Genomic DNA, 21,129 nt, shown 5'->3' on the forward strand with positions numbered 1-21,129 from the left:
CATTTAGCCAGCTGCTGTTTTGCTCTTCCCTTTGTCCTTTCCAATCACGCCAGTGCTTTAACTCCAGTTTCAAATAAGTGAGAAACTAACATGATATGCAAATTAAGTAAATCCTCAGTAAATTTGCACACAACCCTGTTAAATGCTGCAAAAAAATGGGTCATCACTAGGTCAATGTGTTAGACTCATTTACACCCTGAAGCAATTTTAGGAGCATGAGCAAAAGTTATAGCTCACTTCATTAGCACCAATTCACAAAATTATTGAAATTTTGTGCACAATCAGCACATTAGCTAGTTCTAAAGTGCACAGCAGATTAAAGTGTAAAATGAGCTGCCAAACTCTGTGAGGTTATCAAGTGAGATTCCCCCAGTAGAACAAAAAGTCAACCTGGCTAATATACTTTATCACATAGTGCATTATTGCATAAACTAAATCTTGACAATTAGCTGCTTACAGTCACAGAATTGTACTGAGTTTTGGGACAGTTGAACAGGAGAAAATGAGATAAAATACAAAAAAAAAACAATTAAGCTCATTGCAACCCGCTCCATCATCATTCAACTTATATGCACAATGTTTAGCTCCTCACAGGAAATATTAAGGACATGAAAATTGTCTATGTTTATACTACAATAAAAATGAATACACAAAGTTAATACCATCCTCAAATATATAGAAAAGAAAATTGAATCTATGCCACAGCTTTGAAGCAATTTTTGTATTCTAATATTTTAATATTAATATCATGCTGTTCAAAATTAATTGAAATGGATAAAAGAGTGCATTCTAATGATCTACTTTAATGAATAGTAATGGAGATATTAGCCCTGAAGGTTAAGTGATTGCTTATCCTATCACACAAACACAGAACAATCAGAGAAAAATGTGATTAATAGGATTCTCAGAGGTGATTGGAACAGCATTACACAGCCACTCAATCTCACATGGTCCTCTTAAGACAGATCAGACATGCTTCATTTCATGGCATTAAAATCTGAAATCTCTTTTCAGCAAAATTACTATAATAGCCACAATGTCAGTATTAGTCAACCAAATATTTCACTAAATTCCAGGGGGAGCATCACAAGGCAAATCATTTTGCAAAAATTACATTTTTTATACACACACACACTTCCCACTTTCTCCTTCAAACATAAAATTAAAATATTAAATCAGCTTAATTCACGTGAGGAGATTGGCTTAAACTCAGAATTGAACTGTACAGCATTGTCTGAAAGTAACTAAACACCTCAATGCTGCACCAAAGTGCTGTAATTATTTTCTGGATAAACCTGCTGAACATTGTAGTCCTTTGTCCACAGGCAGCTTTATTTCCTGTACTAGCATATTTATTATTTGTAAATTCACATATGGCTCAACTTGCACCTTTGCATCTCTTATCAAAACGAGAATTGCCCTGAGATCTGGTCTTTGATCACGTATCTCATATCTCTTGTACCAGTCCAATTTGAAGGGAGAATCAGAAACAAATTTTATTCTAAACTTCTTGTTTTCTACTCCGTCAACGAGTCTGTAAATTTACATAAACCTTTCTGATTCAATGTTTGATCTGTGTTGAACATAACCTCAGTCAGGGTGACTACAGCGGCATTACAATTGACCTCAGTGCCCACAGGTCAGAGAGCAAAATTGGCCGTAGTTCATAATCCAGAACAGTGTTTATGAAAACCAGGTGAGTGTCCACATGTTATGCAAGCAAATATGACAGATCTCTTGTCTGCACCATTCTCAAAATGGTGTCCATACCAACTGGTATCAACAATAAAACTTCAATACAAATTTGATGCAACGTTTACATTTTATACTTCTTTCAGTCATTTCAACCAAACCACCAGCACCTCAACCCCAAAGCTCAATGGAAATTCAGAATCTGCCCTACAAATGCATCTGATCAACTGTCAGTCTCTGACCATTCTGATTTTTCCAACTGCATCAACTTGCATTGTTTCCTCCACAGATTAACCTAAACCAGGAAGCATTGAAAGGCCTTGGAGCACTTGCGTTTCACCTAGGCCTTCAAAACACATGTTGTTCCATGTTATCTATGCCTCCTTTCTCAACTCACCAGCCCAGAAATTTCTGCAGTCAGAAAGAAGATAGAAAGAAGAGAGAAATAAATATCACCATTGTGATCAGCTGTAAAAAAGAAATAGCGAGTAATCCTGACAGAGGCTTATCTGAGATTCTGCAATAAGTACCTTTCCAAGACTTCCATCGTAATTTTGTAATGGGTACTTCCATTTAATCTGATTTTAAAATCAAACCCTCATTTCACATGTTTCAAAAGCCCCCCAGTTAAAAACTTCATAACATTTATAAAATGTATGCATGTGAATAGACATCCAAATTATTTCCTAGTTTTAAAATATATTTTTAATAAAAGAATAAAGACATAATTTAAAGGATTAGATCAAGGCATACATCCTTTAAATTATAAAACATAATCTAATATCACATGCAGTTCCTGAAGTGTATAATATACTATTCCGAATATTCAACTTCAGGCACCCTGTACAAGCATACTGCAACACAGCACCTGTCACATTCCACTGATTCAACAAACCTAAAGCCCATTATTTACATTGTTCTAGCTCTGCAAATATGTTTCTAGCAGTGATAAGATCAATCTGGGTGTTTTGCATTCCAGACATTCTTGGATTGCATGCCTAGGTTATTACTTGCTCATTTACAAACACATTTCTGACTCTAACTTGCATAATTAGAGATGAGTGTCAGCAGGGTTGCTTGATTGTCACAACTCCTTCTATTTGGCCACGAATACAGTTTATTTGAAGTCAGGCCATCGCTACAGTATTACAAAATGAGCAGGTTATTTAGAAAATAACCATTTCCTCAGAAAATAAATGTTACCCAATATAAAACATATATTTGATGTGCATTACATTGAAACTATCTGCTATAAATCAGATTTTCTAAACATCCCTTTTTTTCCTCCTTCCCCTGTAGCAACTGTCACATTCAAAGATGAGGTTTGAAATATTGTAGCCAGAGTCTTCTTTTCACTTCCTTCCGCACCCCAGGATGTAGGTCATCAGGACTCAAAGACCTTTGCATTTCCAAGTTCTACTTTTTCAATACCGTTTCCTTCTCTGTAATTATCCTATCTGACTGCTCCACTTCCTCCACTTGTACCCTTTCATTTCCCTACCGTTTCCTTGTGAAAGCAGGGGTTAATTTTCCATTTAACATATCCACCAATCAATTCAACCTCTATGAGGATTTTCTCTTCTCTAATCAGCCTTGGCCTTAAACTTTTCTTTCACTTCTTATGTGTTTATAAAATTCTTTACTATTTCCATTTATGCTCGTTTGTTTTTTTTTAAAACTCCTCTTGTCCCTTTCCAATGTTTTTGGTTTTCCTTCTGTATTTGATATTTTTAGCAACTATTTTTTGATAATGACTTAAGGATACTCTCCTGAAAGGAATTATTAGTTTTACTTTTGCTCAAAAAATTGCATTCTATACAGCAAACCATGAAATAAAAAAGGACTCACAAAGCAAAACATTAACACTTAAAGCTATGCTTGCAATGGGTAGACTTTTAGATGCCTTAATATGGGGTAAAATTAATATACTGTCAGGGACAGACCTCACACTCTATATTTTTATAAAATATATATCCTCATGGCCAATGGACAAAGGCTCTTTTTTAAATGGCTGAAGCTGTGTCTGTCTGTGACCCTCAAACAATAGGAGCTAATATGGCAGTTTTGCAGAAACTGACATCTCGTTATCTCTGAAGAGACCCTAACGACCCCCTGTGGGCTGCAAAGACCAAATTCAAAGGGAGCTATACAAAGGCCATCTACATTTCATAAGCCAGGCATTGGCCAACCAGAGCCAATTCATCTGCTAGGTCAAAGGACCCAGCAATCTCCTGTTTAAGACTTAATGGTTAGAACATTAACAACTTCAAGGACCCAGACAAAGGGGTACACATGCTTTGTCAAAGCCAGAGTGGAGAGGTGGGAGTCATGTGGCATGAACCCCTGGTTGGTGAACGAGTAATATTGTCTTGTGGTACTAAGAAACCTCAGTCTGCCATTTTTCCATCTACCTAGCAGCAGCACAGGAAAGGAGGTCTGTCTAGGCTGAATACTCTGTTTCAACTGCAACTTCTGTACCATCACCTATGAGGCTGATTCATCTCTGTGTGAATTTTTTTTTATTCATTCATTCATGGGATGTGGGCATCGCTGGATAGCCCAGCATTTATTGCCCAACCCTAATTGCCCTTGATTTTAAGTCAACCACATTGTTGTGGGTCTGGAGTCACATGTAGGCCAAGCCAGGTGAGGATGGCAGATTTCCTAACCTAAAGGACATTAGTGAACCAGATGGGTTTTTACAACAATCAACAATGGTTTCATAGTCATTGGACTTTTGAATCCAAATATTTATTGAATTCAAATTCCACCATCTGCCGTGGTGGGATTCGAACCCAGGTCCCCAGAACATTACCCTGGGTCATTACCCTGGGTCTCTGGAACACTAGTCCAATGACAATACCACTACGCCATCGCCTTCCCAAAAAGTGAATTATCCAGCATCAGTTCAGCCTGCTGACCTCTTGTGAAGGAATTCACCAGTGGACTTTGATTCCGGACTCTGGACACAAGTGAAACAATAATTGTATTCTCTGTAGTCTTTGCCCTGTAAATCTTTCTTTCTCCATCCCTCTTTTACTGTATGAATGCACAGGGGGCTACGTAGCGACCCACCACCACCCTCCACCATGTTTTGAGTGTGTACAAATAAACCAACCCTCTGGGGTTATCCTTTCTCGAGTTTGCTGTGGAGTTATTAATAGAAAATTGGATCACACCAAAACTGAGGGGTTGGGAAACATGCCACCGCTATAAAGGGGGAAGCAAATCAAAACACCTTTCTGTTTACGGATGGGCAGTGAAAGGAAAAATCAAGACTGTTTAAATTAACCGCCCTCCTGTCCATAACAATACAATCAGGAAAATAACTTAATTAACAACCAGCATGGATTTGTCATTGGCTAATTGTCTGAATTTAATATGGCTCCTCAAGGAAATAATTGTGTATTGATGGCAGCTCCCATCAGCCACAGTGGAGGGGAATACTTGGTTGCAGGCCCATATCGGTCTCACTTCCCAAACTTCTTCTCTCACCCCATCCTCTCCCTCCCAGAACCACAATATAGTTCCCCTGGTCCTCACCTTCCATCCCAGGAACCTCCATATTCAACGGATCATCCTTCATTATTTCAGCCACCTTCAGCAAGATGCCACCAAACACATCTTTCCCTCCCAGCGTTCCAAAGGGATTGTTCCCTCCTCAACAACTTCGTCCACTACTCAATCACTCCCAACACCCTCTCCCCTTCCCAAGGCAGCTTCCTGTGCAAGTGCAGCAGTGTAATACCTGTCCCTCCCTTCCAATCATCCAGAGCCTAAAACACTCCTTTTCCAGGTGAAATACTGATATACGTTTCCATTTAGTATTCTGCATTCTCTACTCAAGGCACAGTCTCTTCTAGACTGGAGAGACCAAGTGCAGATTGGGCGATTGCTTCATGGAACACCACAGTTCCATCCGCAAGCGTAACCTCGGGCTTCAGGTACTGGTCTTTTTTATTCACCTTCCACTTGGCCTCCTACACTGTTGTTATGAACCTCCACACAAGTTCATGGAACAGCACCTCATCTTTCGATTTGGCACTTCACAGCCTTCCAGGCTCAACAGCAAACTGAACAATTTCAGATCATAACCATTCTGCCCGGCAGTAGCTGTTGGCAATGATTTTGCTATTGTCATTTAAATCTCCTGTAGACCCATCTTTTGTTCTTTACTTATCCCACTAACATCACCTGTTGTCTTGCAGCATCATCCCCTTTGTCATTTAATTTCTCCTGCCTTCTACATTATCACAGACCTTCCCTTTTGTTCTTTCCTCCCCTCCCTCATGTACCCATCTCTGCACATCCTTAAAACTAGTTACATCTTTAACTTTTTCCCAATTCTGACAAAAAGTCATTGACCTGAAACCTTAACTTTGTTGCTTTCTCCACAGGTTCTGCCTTGCCTGCTTCAGAAAAAACTTAGTACCAGTAAGAGGAACTGTCAAGGAGTGGTCAGAAGTGCTCAATATGGAGCCCAAAAGGTCAGTAATGGAACCACTAGCTAAGTTAAAGATTTAGATTCAGAAGTGCAGTGTAAATTGCCCCATAGTACCACAGATTTTCTCTGTACTGCACCATTTTGAGGAGTGGTCACCCTCACCAGTATTCAGCATTGAAAACTGATTTGTGTACATCAAACTCCCAGAGAAATCCTGCACTGACTTCCCCTTTTTGCTATCCTGCTGAAGATCACTTACTTACTATCCCCCTGAACTGTCCATGACTGTGGGGCAACCACATCCTGCAACGTGCAATCCAGGAAATTCTCATAATCCCATATGCCCTGCAGATTCCAGCTGCTCTTCAGCTCAGAAATCTTGAGCCCAAGCAGCTAAAGAAACTTCTTGCACATGTTGTTAACCACTGGCATTCCCACACGGAACAAGAATTGCAGGCAAATGGGTCTCAACTGTCCCATCATTCAGTTACAAGTCTATCTATTTATGTTTTAGTACACGACTGACTTTTGCTTCAGTTTAGTATCCCCTCGACTCCTATTCATTATTTATATATCTTATATTCCACTATAAAGGCTCCCATCATTAGCCTCCCTTCAAGCCTGAGTTTTTCTAACATTGCCTCATAATTTATTTTTTTGGTACTAGCAATCATCCTTGTGGCTTTTTGCTGCACCACTTTCAGTGTACAGATGTTTCCCTTGTGCATCAATGACTTAGACCAATATGTAATCCTCAAAATGCAGTCTGTCAAAAGCATCAATACCTGTAGACATGTAAGGGAAAAAACTGACTACTTCACCCAAATTTTAGCTGGAAAAAAAAACAATGTGGGGGTTGGGGAGAAGGCAAGATTTCCAAATGCTACCTCCTGCATCTGATATTCCCCAGAGGTGCGTCACTGCAAAACAGTTTAATAATAAGGGCTCACTTATTTAAGACAGAGATGAGGAGGAAATTTTTCTCTCAGATGGTCGTCAGTCTTTGGAACTCTTCTTCAAAAGGCGGTGGAAGCAGAGTATTTGAATATTTTTAAGGCAGAGGTAGATAGATTCTTGATAAGCACGGGGGGGAAAGATTATCCGAGGTAGAGGGGAATGTGGAGCTGAGGTTACAATCAGATCAGCCATGACATTATTGAATGGCGAAGCAGGCTTGAGGGGCTGAGCAGCATACTTCGCTCTTAATGTTTGTATGTAAAACTGCAAGCATGTGATTTCTAAAAATTCAGGGTAGCTTGCATGTTGCAAAATTGGTCCTCAAACAATTGGAGCTCACTTTGTGCACACTCCATCCAGTTGTTATGGGTCTTCAGCAGCTCAACTGGTGGTCCTTAATGGAAACACCAGAGGTCTTCCACAAAAAAAGGTGAGACAACATTTTTTAGTTTAATTTCTGCGCAGTTATGAAGGGAAGTAATACACGTACCTACACAATAATACCGCAGGTGACTGCCAGATCGGAACGGCACCTCATATGTTTACAAACCTTGCCCACCACATCTACCTGCAGACTGGTTCGATGTTGGAGTCGGACAGAATTCCTAAGGCTTCAAATAGCAAGTTGTATTGGGATACATAGATACATAATTGGCACCTGCAGTTCAGCGATTTTTTGCAGATGAGGCTCATGGGTCAATTTTGGTCAGGTCTGAGGGCAACATCTTGAATTGTACAAGCCATACCATCAAGAAACCCAACACCTTGCCTAAACACTGCATGTCAGCAAATAGTATACTGAAATCCAGTATGTGGAAAATCACAGCACTAACATATATTTTATAATCCTCCAAGAGCACAATGTGCTTTGAATAATATATTACAGCTGAAATTTAACTTTTCACCCCACTTCATTCCAGTTTTTGTTTGTGTGTTTACTTGAGGTTACACAGGAACTGAATTCCAATTGGAGTTGAGAAACTGGTTTGAGCAACGACAGACCCTTAAGATTCCTGGAAGAGATTGGGCGATGAATACAAAACAGTTGGTGAGAACCAAGGGTAGAACAGGCACATAAAACAAATAGTTTAGTGATAACATCTGGACAAATGTCAAAATTGTATTTCGTCATAAACTCTTCTTCAACAACTTGGCCCAAACAGAAACTGAATAAACAGATGCAGTAAAACAAAGCTTCAAGAAAAATAAAAGAAATGTGCAGCAGAATCCCACGGCTTAAATACAATCTAAAAGTACCTCCAGCAAGAAACCAAGCAAAAGTAGTGTCAGTGAATGACAGAAACGAGAGTGCTTACATCAGAGAAGGTGCAGAACAATTAATGGAAAGCATACCTCTACAAATTGTTTAACCAACCCCATAACATCCACCAGCCTTTGCTAGTCAAAATACAGGTATCACCCCACAAGATGTTTCAGCCAGTCATTCTGAGTGTAGTATATTTAGAAACTTATAACAGCAACCATGGGGTCACTATCTGGAATATTTCAAAAAACATTTCCACTTCACATTGGTTTTACTTCACACTGCGAATTTAGTTTCAGCTGAACAACTAGCATTTATATAGCACCTTTAACACAGAAAAAAAAGTCCCAGTGCACTTCACAGTTTTGTAATCATATAAACATGGATGTTGTGCAATAGTTAAGGAGGTAATCAAAAGCTTGTTAAAAGGTCAAAGGAGATGGTGGTGGAAAGCTATGGGGGGCTATTGATGGAATTTCAGAGCATGGGCCCAGATGACTGAAGGCACCAATAGTGGAGCAATGGGAAGGGAAGGTGTCAGAGGAACGATGCATTTGGAGAAGGTTAGAGATATAGAGAGGCAAAGCCATAAAGATTTAATTATCAGGATGGCAATCTTAAAATTGGAGATGTTGGGGATGAGAAGACAACGGAAATTAGCAAATGCTGTGACAATTGAGTGCACGTCCTTTGTGATTAAGAGCAGCTGATACTAATTGGGGAAAGGTTAGGGCACACATATAAGAACCAGTTTCCACTTAGTGTGCACTTGTTATACTGGGTTTTATGGATGAACCTATGTTGGAGACAGTCTGGTTCCAGCTTCTTCCTTTACTAGATGGATGCTCACTGTATTAACAGATTGGCTGAGAGAGCATAGCTGACTCTCAATTTAACAAAAGCATGGACAAAGCTTTCAGCAGGAGATTGTCTCAGGCAGTGGGGGTGGAGGTGGGCAACATTATGGAGATAGAAGTGGGCAGTCTTTGTGATGGAGAAGTATGGGGTCAGAAGATCAGGTCAGAGTTGAATAGAATGCTGCAATTGCAAACATTCTGGTTCAGCCTGACACAATGGCCAAGGAGAGAGAATTCACAGCAAAGATATGAAATCTGTTGAAACATTTTGGCTTCTGCCTTTACAAATTTGAACTACAGAAAATTGGGGTTCTCCAGAACTCAATATCGGATAAGTAGTCTTGGAGCACAATCCAGTCAGTCCTATTAGTCTGCTCTATCCATGTATCCCTGCAAGTTTATTTTACTCAAGTACTCATCCAATTTCCTTTTGAAATCATTCAATCTACTCTGCTTTTACCACGCTTCTAGGTAGAGTGTTCCAGGCCATTTTAACTCACTGCGTAAAAAAAGTTACAGCCCCCCTGCATCTCTTGCCCAAAACCTTAAATCTGTATATCCCCCTAGTTCTGGTAACAACAAGCAATGGGAACAGTTTTTCTTTGTCTACTTTATTGTATTCTTGTCAGAATATTGTATACTTCTATCAAATCTTCCCTCAATCACCTTTGCAGCTGAGAGAACAACCCAGCTTCTCCAACCTAACTTTGTAGCTAAAAACCCTCATCTCTGGAACTATTCTGGTTAATCTCCTCAACACTCTCTCAAGGACTGTTATATCCTTCATAAAGTGTAGTGACCAGAACTGGTTGAAATACTCTACCTGTGGCCTAACCGGAGCTTTATGCAGGTTCAGCATAACTTCCCTGCTTTTGCACTCAATGCAGGAAAATGTTATCCGGCATGATCGAAGTATATAAGATCCTGAATGGTCTTGACAAGGTGGATGTAGAAAGGATGTTTCCTCTTGTGGGTGAGTCCAGAACTAGGGGGTACTGTTTTAAAATTAGGGGTTGCCCTTATAGGGCAGGAATGAGGAGAAATTTTTTCTCTCAGAGAGTTGTGCAACTTTGGAACACTCTGCCTCCGAAGGCAGTGGAAGCAGGGTCACTGAATATTTTTAAGGCAGAGGTAGGTAGACTCTTGTTAGGCAAATATTATTGGGGGTAAATGGGAACGTAAAACTCGAAACACAAACAAATAAGCCATGTTCTTATTGAATGGTGAAGCAGGCTTGAGGGGCTAAATGGCTTATTTCTGCTCTTATTTCTTTTGTTCTTGGTATGGGAGCAGTTAATCAAATATGCTGTTAACTAAGATGTAAGGTAAGTTCTGTGTTTTCATCCAATCAGAAAACTCCTGGGTGATCTTGTGGTCACATGGTGCTGTGGTACAGTGGAAGCCTCCGGAGCGAAGGCAGGCTGCCGATAACAACTGCTGGTGAGATTGACAATTTTTAGCAGTTGTGCTAGAATGGGACAGACAGGGAACAAGTGTTAGCTCCAATTTCTGAAGGATGAGAGTCATCTCCAGTCAAATGACAGACTCAACAGACCCGACCCCAGAAATCCAGTTACTAGGGCATGCTGGTTGGTAGAGTGACAGATAACAGATATTTTACTGTACCTCTATTTATGAAGCCCAAGATTCCATATACTTTGCAAACTGCTCTCTCAATATGTCCAGCCACCTTCAAAGATCTTTGCACATGAACGCCCAGGTCCCTCTGTCCCTGTACACTTGTTAGAACTGCCCCATTTAGTCTATATTGCCTCTTCCTATTCCTTCTGCTGAAATGCATCAGTTCACACTTTTCTGTATTAAATTCCATCTGCCTCTTGTCTGTCCATTCTGCTAGCCTGTGATCTGTTGCAGTCAATTTGTATCATCTTCATTGTCAGCCACAACTCCAAGTTTGGAATCTTAGAGGTGTGTTATTTGTGATTGTGATTAAGGCTAATTCAATGCTATGGTAAATATGGAAACCTGATGACTGATTCAAACATGGGGTTGAGGGCACAGATTTGTGAGATGACAACACAGGCAAAAATTTGAGAGGAAAGGAAGGCTGGAGGTTGGGCTGTAGTTTATAATGACAAAGAGGTTGAGGCTGGAATTTTGAAGATGATGACAGTTTTGAAAGGCAGAGGTCAATACCTGTAAAAGGAAGGAACTGTTTACAATGTCAGCTAGCATGCAGCCCAGGAAGGGTACTTGGATAGTCAACAGTTTAATGAGAATGGAGCCATGGGAGCTGGTGGGAAAGTAAGCAAGGACATATAAAGGCTGCAAAGCGATACAAATTGGTTAGGGCAAGAGATCGGATATAATGTGGGGAAAAATAGTAAGACTATGTATTTGGAGGGTTTAAAAATTAGCGAAGGTTGACCAGAAATTGTTAGCAGGGAGAAAATAGAATGACAGCAACTTGTAAGAAATATAAAAACAGATTGCAAGAGCTTTCTTAAAAGAGATTAGCTAAAGTAAATGTGGGTCTCTTAGAGGCAGAGACTGGAATAATTATAATGCGGGATAAGAAAATTGCAATGTTAATAAACCAATATTTTGAGCCTGTCTTCATGGTAGAAGACACAAATAACTGGAAATTATGGGGATCCAAGAGTTTAATGAGAGTGAGGAACTTAAAATAACTAATAAAAAAAGCGATAGAGAATCTAATGGGACTAAAAGCCAACAAATCCCTTGGGACTAATGGTCTACACCCTGGTAGTAGAAATGATGGATGCATTGATTTTGATCTTCCAAAATTCCCTAGATTCGAGGATAGTCCCTGTGGATTGGAAGGTAGCAAATGTAATATTGCTGTGAAAGGAGGGAGAGAGATAAAAAACACTATAGGCCAGTTAGCCTGGCATCAATAGTAGGTAAAATGCTGAAATCAATTGTTAATGATGTGATAACAGGGCATTTGTAGAATCAAAATATTAGGAAGGAAAATAGTGCCTAACAAAGCCATTAAAGATTTTTGAGGGCGTAGCTAGCAGGGTAGCTTACAGGGAATCAGTGAATGTAGTATATTTGGATCTTTAGAAGGTATTAGATAAAATGGCAAGATTAGAGCCCACAGGACCGGGGGTTAATATTAGCATGCTTGAGGGTTGATTACTGGACAGAAAAGAGAGAGTGAGAAAAAATAGGTCATTTTCAGAATAGCCATGTATGACCAGTGGAATGTTGTGAGGATCAGTGCTTGGGGCTCCGCTTTTTACAATCTATATCAATGACTTAATAAAGGCACTGAGTGTAACATATCTAAGCTTGCTGACCATACATAAGAATACAAGAATTCGAAGCAGGGAAAGGCCATAGGGCCCATAAGGCCAGTTCTGTCATTCAAGAAGAACATTGTTGACTTTTACTTCAACTCCCTTGCCCCACCCAATCCCCCATCACTCAATTCCTTTAGTGCTCAAAGATCTATTATCTCCGCTTTGAATAGACACAATGACCGAGCAGCTACAGCCTTCTGGAGTAGAAAATTCGAAAGGTTCACAACCCACTGAATGAAGACATTTTTCCTTATCTCAGGCCTAATAGCTAACTCCTTATCCTGAGATCACAGGCAGGATTTTCACAAGTCTTACTTTAAAAATGGTAGATGGGACCATGATGTGGAAGTCCCATCCCCATTGCCAACAAATCCAATTTTTGTAGGTAGGGGAAAGAGGGTGGCATGATTCAAACAGGAGACACACCCAAACTCAGCAGGGCCATTTGAACTCAGTGCTGAGTTCAAACAGACTCCCTCCATTTTGGCTGTTGCAAGGGTCTTATTCCGTAATGTGGGAGTCACAAATTGATGGAGGAGGTGTAAACGCTCTTGAAGGACAGATAAGGCCCATTTAAATGTCATGACCTCAAGTTTTTTTAAACCTCTTACTCTTTAAACTTAAAAACAGGCTGCAGCTCTGAGAGAGAGTTAAAAAACCTTCCGCTGGACTGCTTTGATTGACAGGCTATCTTCTGTAGGTTAGAAAAAAATTTCAGCATCTGTTCATGTAGTTTCAATGGAGTTCTTTGCTGACATTTCCCCAAGGGCTAGTATTATGTAATTACAAATGCTTGGCTGAGTTTCAAAGGCCACAATTATCTATGTATGGGGTTTTAAGTTCACAATTTTATTGACAGTTTAGAGAGGCTATTAGGGGATTAGCTCTCTTTGATGTGTGGTCTGAATAGAAATTTCTGTTTTTATAAGCGGTTAACCACTTGAGATTAAAAAGCTTTGAATGGGTTCTATGGGCAGAATTTTGCCGTCGGCGAGCAGGGGGCGGGGCCCACTCGCCGACACGTAAAATGACGCGGGATGACGTTGGGCGGAACCCCTGATGTCATATGGCCCATTTAAATTTTCAGGAAGGCGGGCCCGCAGCAAAATCCGCTGCAGGCCCGCCGACCTGTCAATGGCCAATTGAGGCCATTGACAGGATCAATTATACAATTAAAGGACCTGCCCATCCAACCTTAAGGTTGGCGGGCAGGCCAGGAGCCCCAGCCACAAATAGAAAAAACATGAAACCTCATCCACCGGCGGGATGAGGTTTCATGCAGGGTTTTAAAAAGTTTAATGAAGTTATTATGGAAATTATGAACATATCCCATCTCATGTGGCATTGTCACATGAGGGGGGCATGTTAGGGAATTTTTATTTTTCTATTTTTCAAAGTTTAAGCGATTTCCCTGAGGCAGCACTTAGCCTTAGGGAGATGTGCGCTCATTCATGCGCAAGCACGAAAGAGCGCACTCTCGCTTTTGGGGAATCCCCCCTGCCCGCACAGGAAGCGCATAGTGCTTCCCGCCGGACGTCACGCTGGGCAGGCCTTAATTGGTGGTGGGGCCCACTTCTCTGTCGGGGATTGGCTCCCCACCTGCCAGAGATTGGGCCGAGCCCGCCCGCCCGACAGGCAGAAAATTCTGCCCTATGAATTGGAGGGTTTTTTTTCAACATCAGCTGTGTAGAAGTGTGAGCCATATTAGACTGTTAGAAGCATATTTATTCATCTCCACATGGCTCCTGAAGTCCACCCATGGTGGATACTGGGTGAGTGGCTATGGACGTCGCATAGAGGAATGAGGGTCTGATGGGGATGGGTGGAGGACATGATCGGCATGGAGTGCATGAGTGGTCATGGGGGATGGGGGGGTGGCGACGCGGTTGTTGGTGGTGAGGACTAAAGTGCCTAAAAGCTTCTGAAACAAGTGGGCCTTCTAACCAGTCCTCCTCAGCACTCCCATGCCCTGATGGGGCCACCTATGCTCTCGCTCTGCTTCTGAGGTCAGCGGCCTGACTCCATGCTGCACACGCAACCGCTCACCCCGGGAAGTAAAAAATCTCGTGATTCGGGATACTTTTTACTGAGACGGGTCTGGCAAGTTGGGAAATTTCCTGACTCACTACCCACTTCAGTAGCAAAAATCCAGCCTAGAGCCCTATATCTAGGTTCTACAGCCAGGAGAAACAATCTTTTAAACCCACTAAGCTTGGAGGAAAGGAATATAGGCAGGTCAAGTGATCGGGCAAGAAGATGGCAGGTAGATTCTAATGTGAACAAGTGTGAAATTATACACTTTCATGGAAAGAAGGAAAAGCAAAATGTTTTTAAAAAGGTGAGGGACCAGAAAATGTTGGTGTTCCAAGGAATTTTGAGGTTCCGCTACACACTCACAGAACATTAATGGGTATAGCATGGGAAAATTGCAACTATGAGGAAAGATTGGATAGGCTAGAGCTGTTTTCCTTAGAACAGAAGAGGCTGAGGGGCACCCTAATTGAGGTGTACAAAATTATGAGGGACCTAGTTAGGGTAGACAGGAAAGACCTGTTTCCCCTCACTGAGGGGTCAATTACTGGGAGAGGGGCATAGATTTAAGGTGATTGGTAGAAGCATTAGAGGGGACATGAGGAAAAACTTCACCACCGACAGGGTGATGGACGTCTGGAATTCGCTGCCTAAATTGGTGGTTGAGACTGAAATGCTCAACTCATTTGTAAGGTACCTGAATCTGCTTCTGAAGTGCTGTAACCTGCAAGGCCACGGACCACATACTGGAAAGTGGGATTAAAATTGAGCGGCATGTTTTTTTTTGGCCAGCACAGACACAATGACCTGATGGGTTCTTTCTGCGCCATAACTTTTCTATGGTTCTATGGGGAGGCGGTGGCATAGTGGTATTGTCACTGACTGGTATTCCAGTCAGTGACAATACCATGATTACCAAATTTCACCATCTGCCATGATGGATTCGAACCTGGGTCCCCAGTGGATTTGATAAAAATCTGGAATTAAAACCATTGCCCATTATTGTAAAAACCCATTTGGTTCTCTTCAGGGAAGGAAATCTGACATCCTTACCTAGTCTGGCCTACATGTGACCACAGCAATGTGGTTGACTCTTAAAATGCCCCCTGAACAAGGCCAGTTAGGGATGGGCAATAAATGCTGGCTTAGCCAGCGACGCCCACATCCCATGAACAAATAAAAAAGCAAGCAAATAGCATATTGCAAATCCCATGCTGACATAAGAGTAAGGAAGTCTTGCTGCTTTGGTGAAAACAAACTTGCAGTATTGTGTACAGTTTTGATCTCCACTCGGTTAAATCCTGGGATAAGAGAAAAATCCTATGAGAAGAAATCTTAGCAGATTTGACAGGGTAGATACCAAGAGGCCATTTCCTTGGCAGAAAGGTCTAGAACTGGGGACACAGTCTTAGGATAAGAGGTCAAGCCATTTAGGGCTGAAATGATAAAAAGATTTCTTCATTTAAAAGATTATAAATCCCTTGTGGGTGGGGCAGGAAAGTAGAGTTGATGGAACGAATGTGAACAGACTCAAGGAGCTGTATGACTTTTTTTAAATAAAAAGTGGATCTTGTGAGCAAGGTAATCTGAGTGGGCAAAAGCAGCCTCGGTGTGTCCAGGATAGATAATATTTGCCACGGTGAGGAAGGAAAACAGAAGCAGCAGATGCCGGTGAACAGATGGTCTTAATCTTACAAAGAAACCCATGAGCACCTTGCATGTTGCTGGAGTTGAGTGTAGAGGCAGCAGGGAAGAAGGGTTTAAGGAAACAGTGGTTACTGGTAGCAACTATGTTTCATATTTGAGAAGGGTTTAATCAGACAATTGTGCAGCTTGTGAATTTATTCCAGTGTTTCGGAAGAGTCTGCATCATTATGTCAAACTGATTCTGCTTAAGCGATAAAAGCTTCTTGCAAATGTCATTATCCTTTAGTTTTAAATTGCGATGCTTCTTTTTCTATGGGCAAGCAAGCCAAGAATGTAAAGCATGCGCATTGGAATGACCTCAAAAACCTGCAAAGGAATGGGGTGAGACACAGCGGAATGCTGCGCGTGCGCAGGTTCTTCACTGCTCCAGAAAACCAGACATGCGCAGTAACAAACTCACTCCACCATCTTTGATATATTGCGCATGCGCACTACCCCAACCGACAGGACCTTATTTGGCAAGTCAAGCGGCTGCTGTGTTTGGGTTGCTAACCGGGGCCTACCCACCTGTCGCGGGGATCTACCCAGCTCGTCTGCTTGGTGTTGTGGTCGATGTAGTACAACTTCCCGTCGTAGTCGGTCGCCTCTTCCCAACCGGGTGGCAGGGGCAGTTCTCCATTGCCCTTGTTCGACTTGGGCATAGCGAGCGGCAAATTCTTAGAAACTCCAACTCCTCCATAGGAAAGTAAAAGGACGAAGGAGAAACGCCGAGTAGCTGCTCCGCGCCGGCGGCGCTTCCCCTTGAAACATTCCCTCCTCCTCCTCTTCTTTCCCCCCTTCGAGTTTGCGGTGGATGCTGACTGAATGGTGTTGATGTTTTGTTTGTTGTTGTTTTGCCTCCTTCCTCACGCCTCCATATTAGTTGGATCCGAGTTGAGAGGAGAGAAGCTCGAGCGGCCGCTCGGATCCCGCTCGCGCTCCCAACCGAAACACAGGCTCGCGCACCCACCCAAAATATCACCGTCCTTTTAAATTTTGTTTTAACTCTTTTGGGGTGCAAACTTTCCTTGCTGCGACCCTACTTTTGCTTTGCTGTCTTGAAAGCGAATGTTTCTTCCTCGTTGTCCTCCTTGCCTGTGAACCGCTGCCCTTTTTCTTTAGCCGCTGCCGAGCAGCAGCACCGCTTGCGAACGCTCTCCGCTAACTGCATGACGTCATCCAGGTTGTCAGTCAGGTACCTTTCTACCGTAATTACAACAAACGGAGCGCCGCAATGAAGAGCGCTTGCCGTAATGCTCTTAAAATTGTGATTGTTCCCGTCCTCGAATTTCGCCTGCTCCGCCCTGCCTTTTCCAAAATTAAGTTAAATAACGTATTTGGATTAAATAACCTCCCTTTTTTTTCTGCCTTTGGCCGTCAGTTGTCAGGTGGCTCAGTTTGGTAGCACTCTTGTCTCTGAGTCAGAAGGTTGCTGGTTCGAGTCCCAATCCAGGCTGACACAAGCTCAGTCCTGAGGGAGTGCAGCACTGTTGATGCTACCTTCTTTCAGATGAGACGTTAAACAGGATAAAAACTAAAAATGCTGGAAAAACTCAGAAGATCTGTGGAGATACACAGTTAATGTTTCAAGTCTTTATGACTTCATCAGAACTCAAGAGAAGTAGAAATGTGACAGATTTTATACTATTTTAAGAGGGGGTGGAGCAGTCCCATTACTTGTCTTGACTTGTCACTCCCATGGTCTTGTGCCTATGACATCTTTATCAATCTCTGCTTGGCTCCCACCTATCCCTGACCTTCTATCTTGCTCCACCTGCTGCACCCCCTCTGAACATTGTAAAATCCGTCACATTTCTACTTTTCTTTAGCCCTGAAGAAGTCATATAGACTCGAAACGTTAACTCTGTTTCTCTCTCCACAGATGCTGCGAGACCTGGTGAGTTTTTCAATCATTTTTTGTTTTTATTTCAGATTACCAGTGTCCACAGTTATTTTGCTTTTATGTTAAACAGAGGTGCTGTGTCCCCTCTCAAGTGGGCATAAAAGATCCCATGATACTAATTTAAAGATGCCCAGTTAACTATCCCAGGGTCCTGGCTAATATTTATCCCTCAATCAACATCATAAAAAAAAAATTGTCATTATCATATTGCTTTTTGTGGGTGCTTGAGAGAGACAGGAGAAAGGGAGTGGGGAGGGAAAGAAATTGGCTACCTACATTTTCCCTCATTATACCAGTGACTAAACTTCAACTGTCACTGGCAAGGCCAGCATTTGTTGCCCATCTGTAATTGCCCCTGGACTGAGTGGCTTACTAGGCCATATAAGAGAGCAGTCAACCACATATCAGTCTGGAATCACTGGTAGGCTAGACCAGATCAGGACAGCAGATTTCCTTCACTAAGGAACATTAGTGAACTGAATGTTTTTTTTTTACAAGAACCGATAATAGCTTTATAGTCACCATAACTGAGACTAGTTTTATATTCCAGGCTTATTAATTGAATTTAAATTCCTAGCTGCCATGGCGGGATTTGAACCCATGTTCCCAGAGCATTAGCCTGGGCCTCTGGATCACTAGTCCAATGACATTAACACTACATCAATGTTACACCACCATCCATCCCTCTGCACCACCGCCGCTGCCCGCTACCCCCCCCCCCCCCCCCAAAAGAGGAAGACCTGTGCCATCTCTTTGAAAGAGTGGTCCAACTTAGTCCCCTGCCCTAACTCCTTTCTCTGTAACCTGCAAATTATTCCTCTTCAAATCCAGTTACCTTATGCAAGTTCCTATGGAATCAGCTTCTTCCAGCCTTTAAGGTAGTGTATTCCAGGTCTTAACTCTGTGTGTGAAAAATTTCTCTTTGTTTCCCCTCTAGTTCTTTTGCCAATTAATATAAATTGATGACCCCTGGTTACTGACCCAGTTAGCAGAGGAAATTATTTCTCCCTACTTGTTTGATCAAAACCCCTAATAAGTTGGATACCTCCACTGTATCTCCCTTTAGCCTTTCCTCCAGAAAGGAGAACAATAACAGCGTCTAGGCTTGGCAAATATACTAGAAACAGCAAGAGATCTTTTTTACTCAGTGAATTGTTGTAATCAGAAATGCTCTGCCTGAATGAACGGTAGAACTAAGTTCAGTTGCAACTTTAAAAAGGCAATTGCATATATATTTGAAGAGAAAAAAAATTACAGGGCTATGAGGCAAGAGTAGGGGAGTGAAAGTAATTGACTAGGTCTACCAAAGAACCAGCACAAGTACAATGAGCCAAATGGTCTTTTGTGCTGTATCATTTTATAATTTTCCAGTCTCTCCAGATAACTCCAAGCTCCACATCCTGGGACTTCACACTTCCTCTGCACCCTTTCAAAAGGCCTTGACATCTTTTCTTAATTACAGTGTCTAAAACTGTATACAATACTTCAGCTGAGGCCTAATGATTGATTTGTAAAAGTTGAGCATTGCTTCCTTGCTTTTGTACTCAATACCTCTATTATAACGTATTTCATATGTTTTGTTAACCTTTCACTTTCAACGAGTAGTAAATATGTACCTCCAGGCCCTTCTGCTCTCTCACCACCCTCAAAATAGAGACCTAAAGATTATACTGCCTCTCCATGTCGCTCTCTCCAAAGTGCATCACTTCATACAATAGCAAAGCAAAATACTGCAGACGCTGGAAAAGTGAAATACAAACAGAAACTGTTGAAAATACTCATCAGGTCTGCTAGCACTAGTGGAGGGAGAAACAGAATTAAGCACCCACTCCAGAAGTCCCCACGTAAACATTGCAACCACCCCTACCCTCCCACCCCCTATTACACCTCCACCCCGTGACTACCTGCTCGATCCGCGCTACTGACCACCCGACATCCGCCCCATCACTACTGACCACCCAATCAATGAACGTGGGTTAATCACACAAATTACCTTGGTGCCCAATTTTGGGTGCTATCAAATTTCACTTGATGAGTGGCATATCTGAAGATCAGTCACTAAATCTATTACTCTACCTTTTTTGGGCCATACATCTGATTCAAATTGGCACAAATTTGGGATTCTTATTTTCTGGTATAAAGTTTTTGTCAAGTGACAAAACTGGTCATTTTTTGCTGTAGCTGGGCATCAAATGTCTGCTGTTAGTTAGACTTACCATTGTACATTCAGGTTTTTAAATTTTTAGCGTGGCAAGTTGCTGAAAGTGCAAGCTGATAATATTGCAGCAAGGGAAACTAGGCATTTGGGAACTTAGTGAACAGGGCAAGCAACTGTGTATCTTAACCAATCAGGTTGAAGGATTGAAATTAACAACACAAGGACTGAAAAGGAAGTGTAAATTAAAATGTGTAAATTCAATGTCAAAGGTTGTTACAGGAGAGACAGCTGGCAAACTACTTCTTTCCTTTCACCAACTGCCTATAAGCAGACGGTGTGTTGAATTATTTTTAAAGTAAGCTGTGGCGTGTTTTCCCAAACCCTCCATTTGTGTGATCCAATTTACTAATAACTCGCAGCAAACTCGCATATTGATTAACTCAGAAGGCTAGTTTATTTCATATTCAAAACCTGGGGGAGGAGTGTTTGCAACATCCCACTACACGCTCACAGTAAGGGGGGGATAGAAAAAGGAATTTTACAACCATTCATAGTAACAGTACAAGAACCACAGAAATTAATAGAAGTCAAGTCCAGAGGGTGTTTCCTTTAAGGTGGAGTTCAGTCCCAATGGGTTTCTGGTTGGAGACAGCAATACCAAAATCCTTGAAACAAATGACGTTGCAGCATGATGGGCTTTCTGTGATTAGTCTGCATTGATCAGAGACTTTTAAAATCAGGCAGGCTTCAGCTGGGTTGCTGGATTCCTTTCCAGCTGGTGTTAAAACAGCAGTCTGAGGATTTCTCAGTTCTCGAAGGAATATAGGTATTTCAAAATGGTCACTTG

At 41.7% G+C, this 21,129-nt stretch overlaps 1 protein-coding gene across 1 annotated transcript in view; it reads right to left on the reverse strand.

Moving 5' to 3' along the window:
• Positions 1–17,392, reverse strand: part of wwc1 (WW and C2 domain containing 1) — a 161,430-nt gene extending 144,038 nt beyond the window's left edge. Inside the window, exon 1 of the mRNA XM_078551048.1 lies at positions 16,750–17,392. Within this exon, the coding sequence (XP_078407174.1) occupies positions 16,750–16,883 (134 nt within the window). The 5' untranslated portion in view covers positions 16,884–17,392. The remainder of the gene's footprint in view (positions 1–16,749) is intronic.
• Between the last annotated feature and the right edge of the window lie 3,737 nt (positions 17,393–21,129).

This window comes from Cetorhinus maximus, chromosome 10 (assembly GCF_964194155.1).
Source record: "Cetorhinus maximus chromosome 10, sCetMax3.hap1.1, whole genome shotgun sequence".
NCBI lineage: Eukaryota > Metazoa > Chordata > Chondrichthyes > Lamniformes > Cetorhinidae > Cetorhinus > Cetorhinus maximus.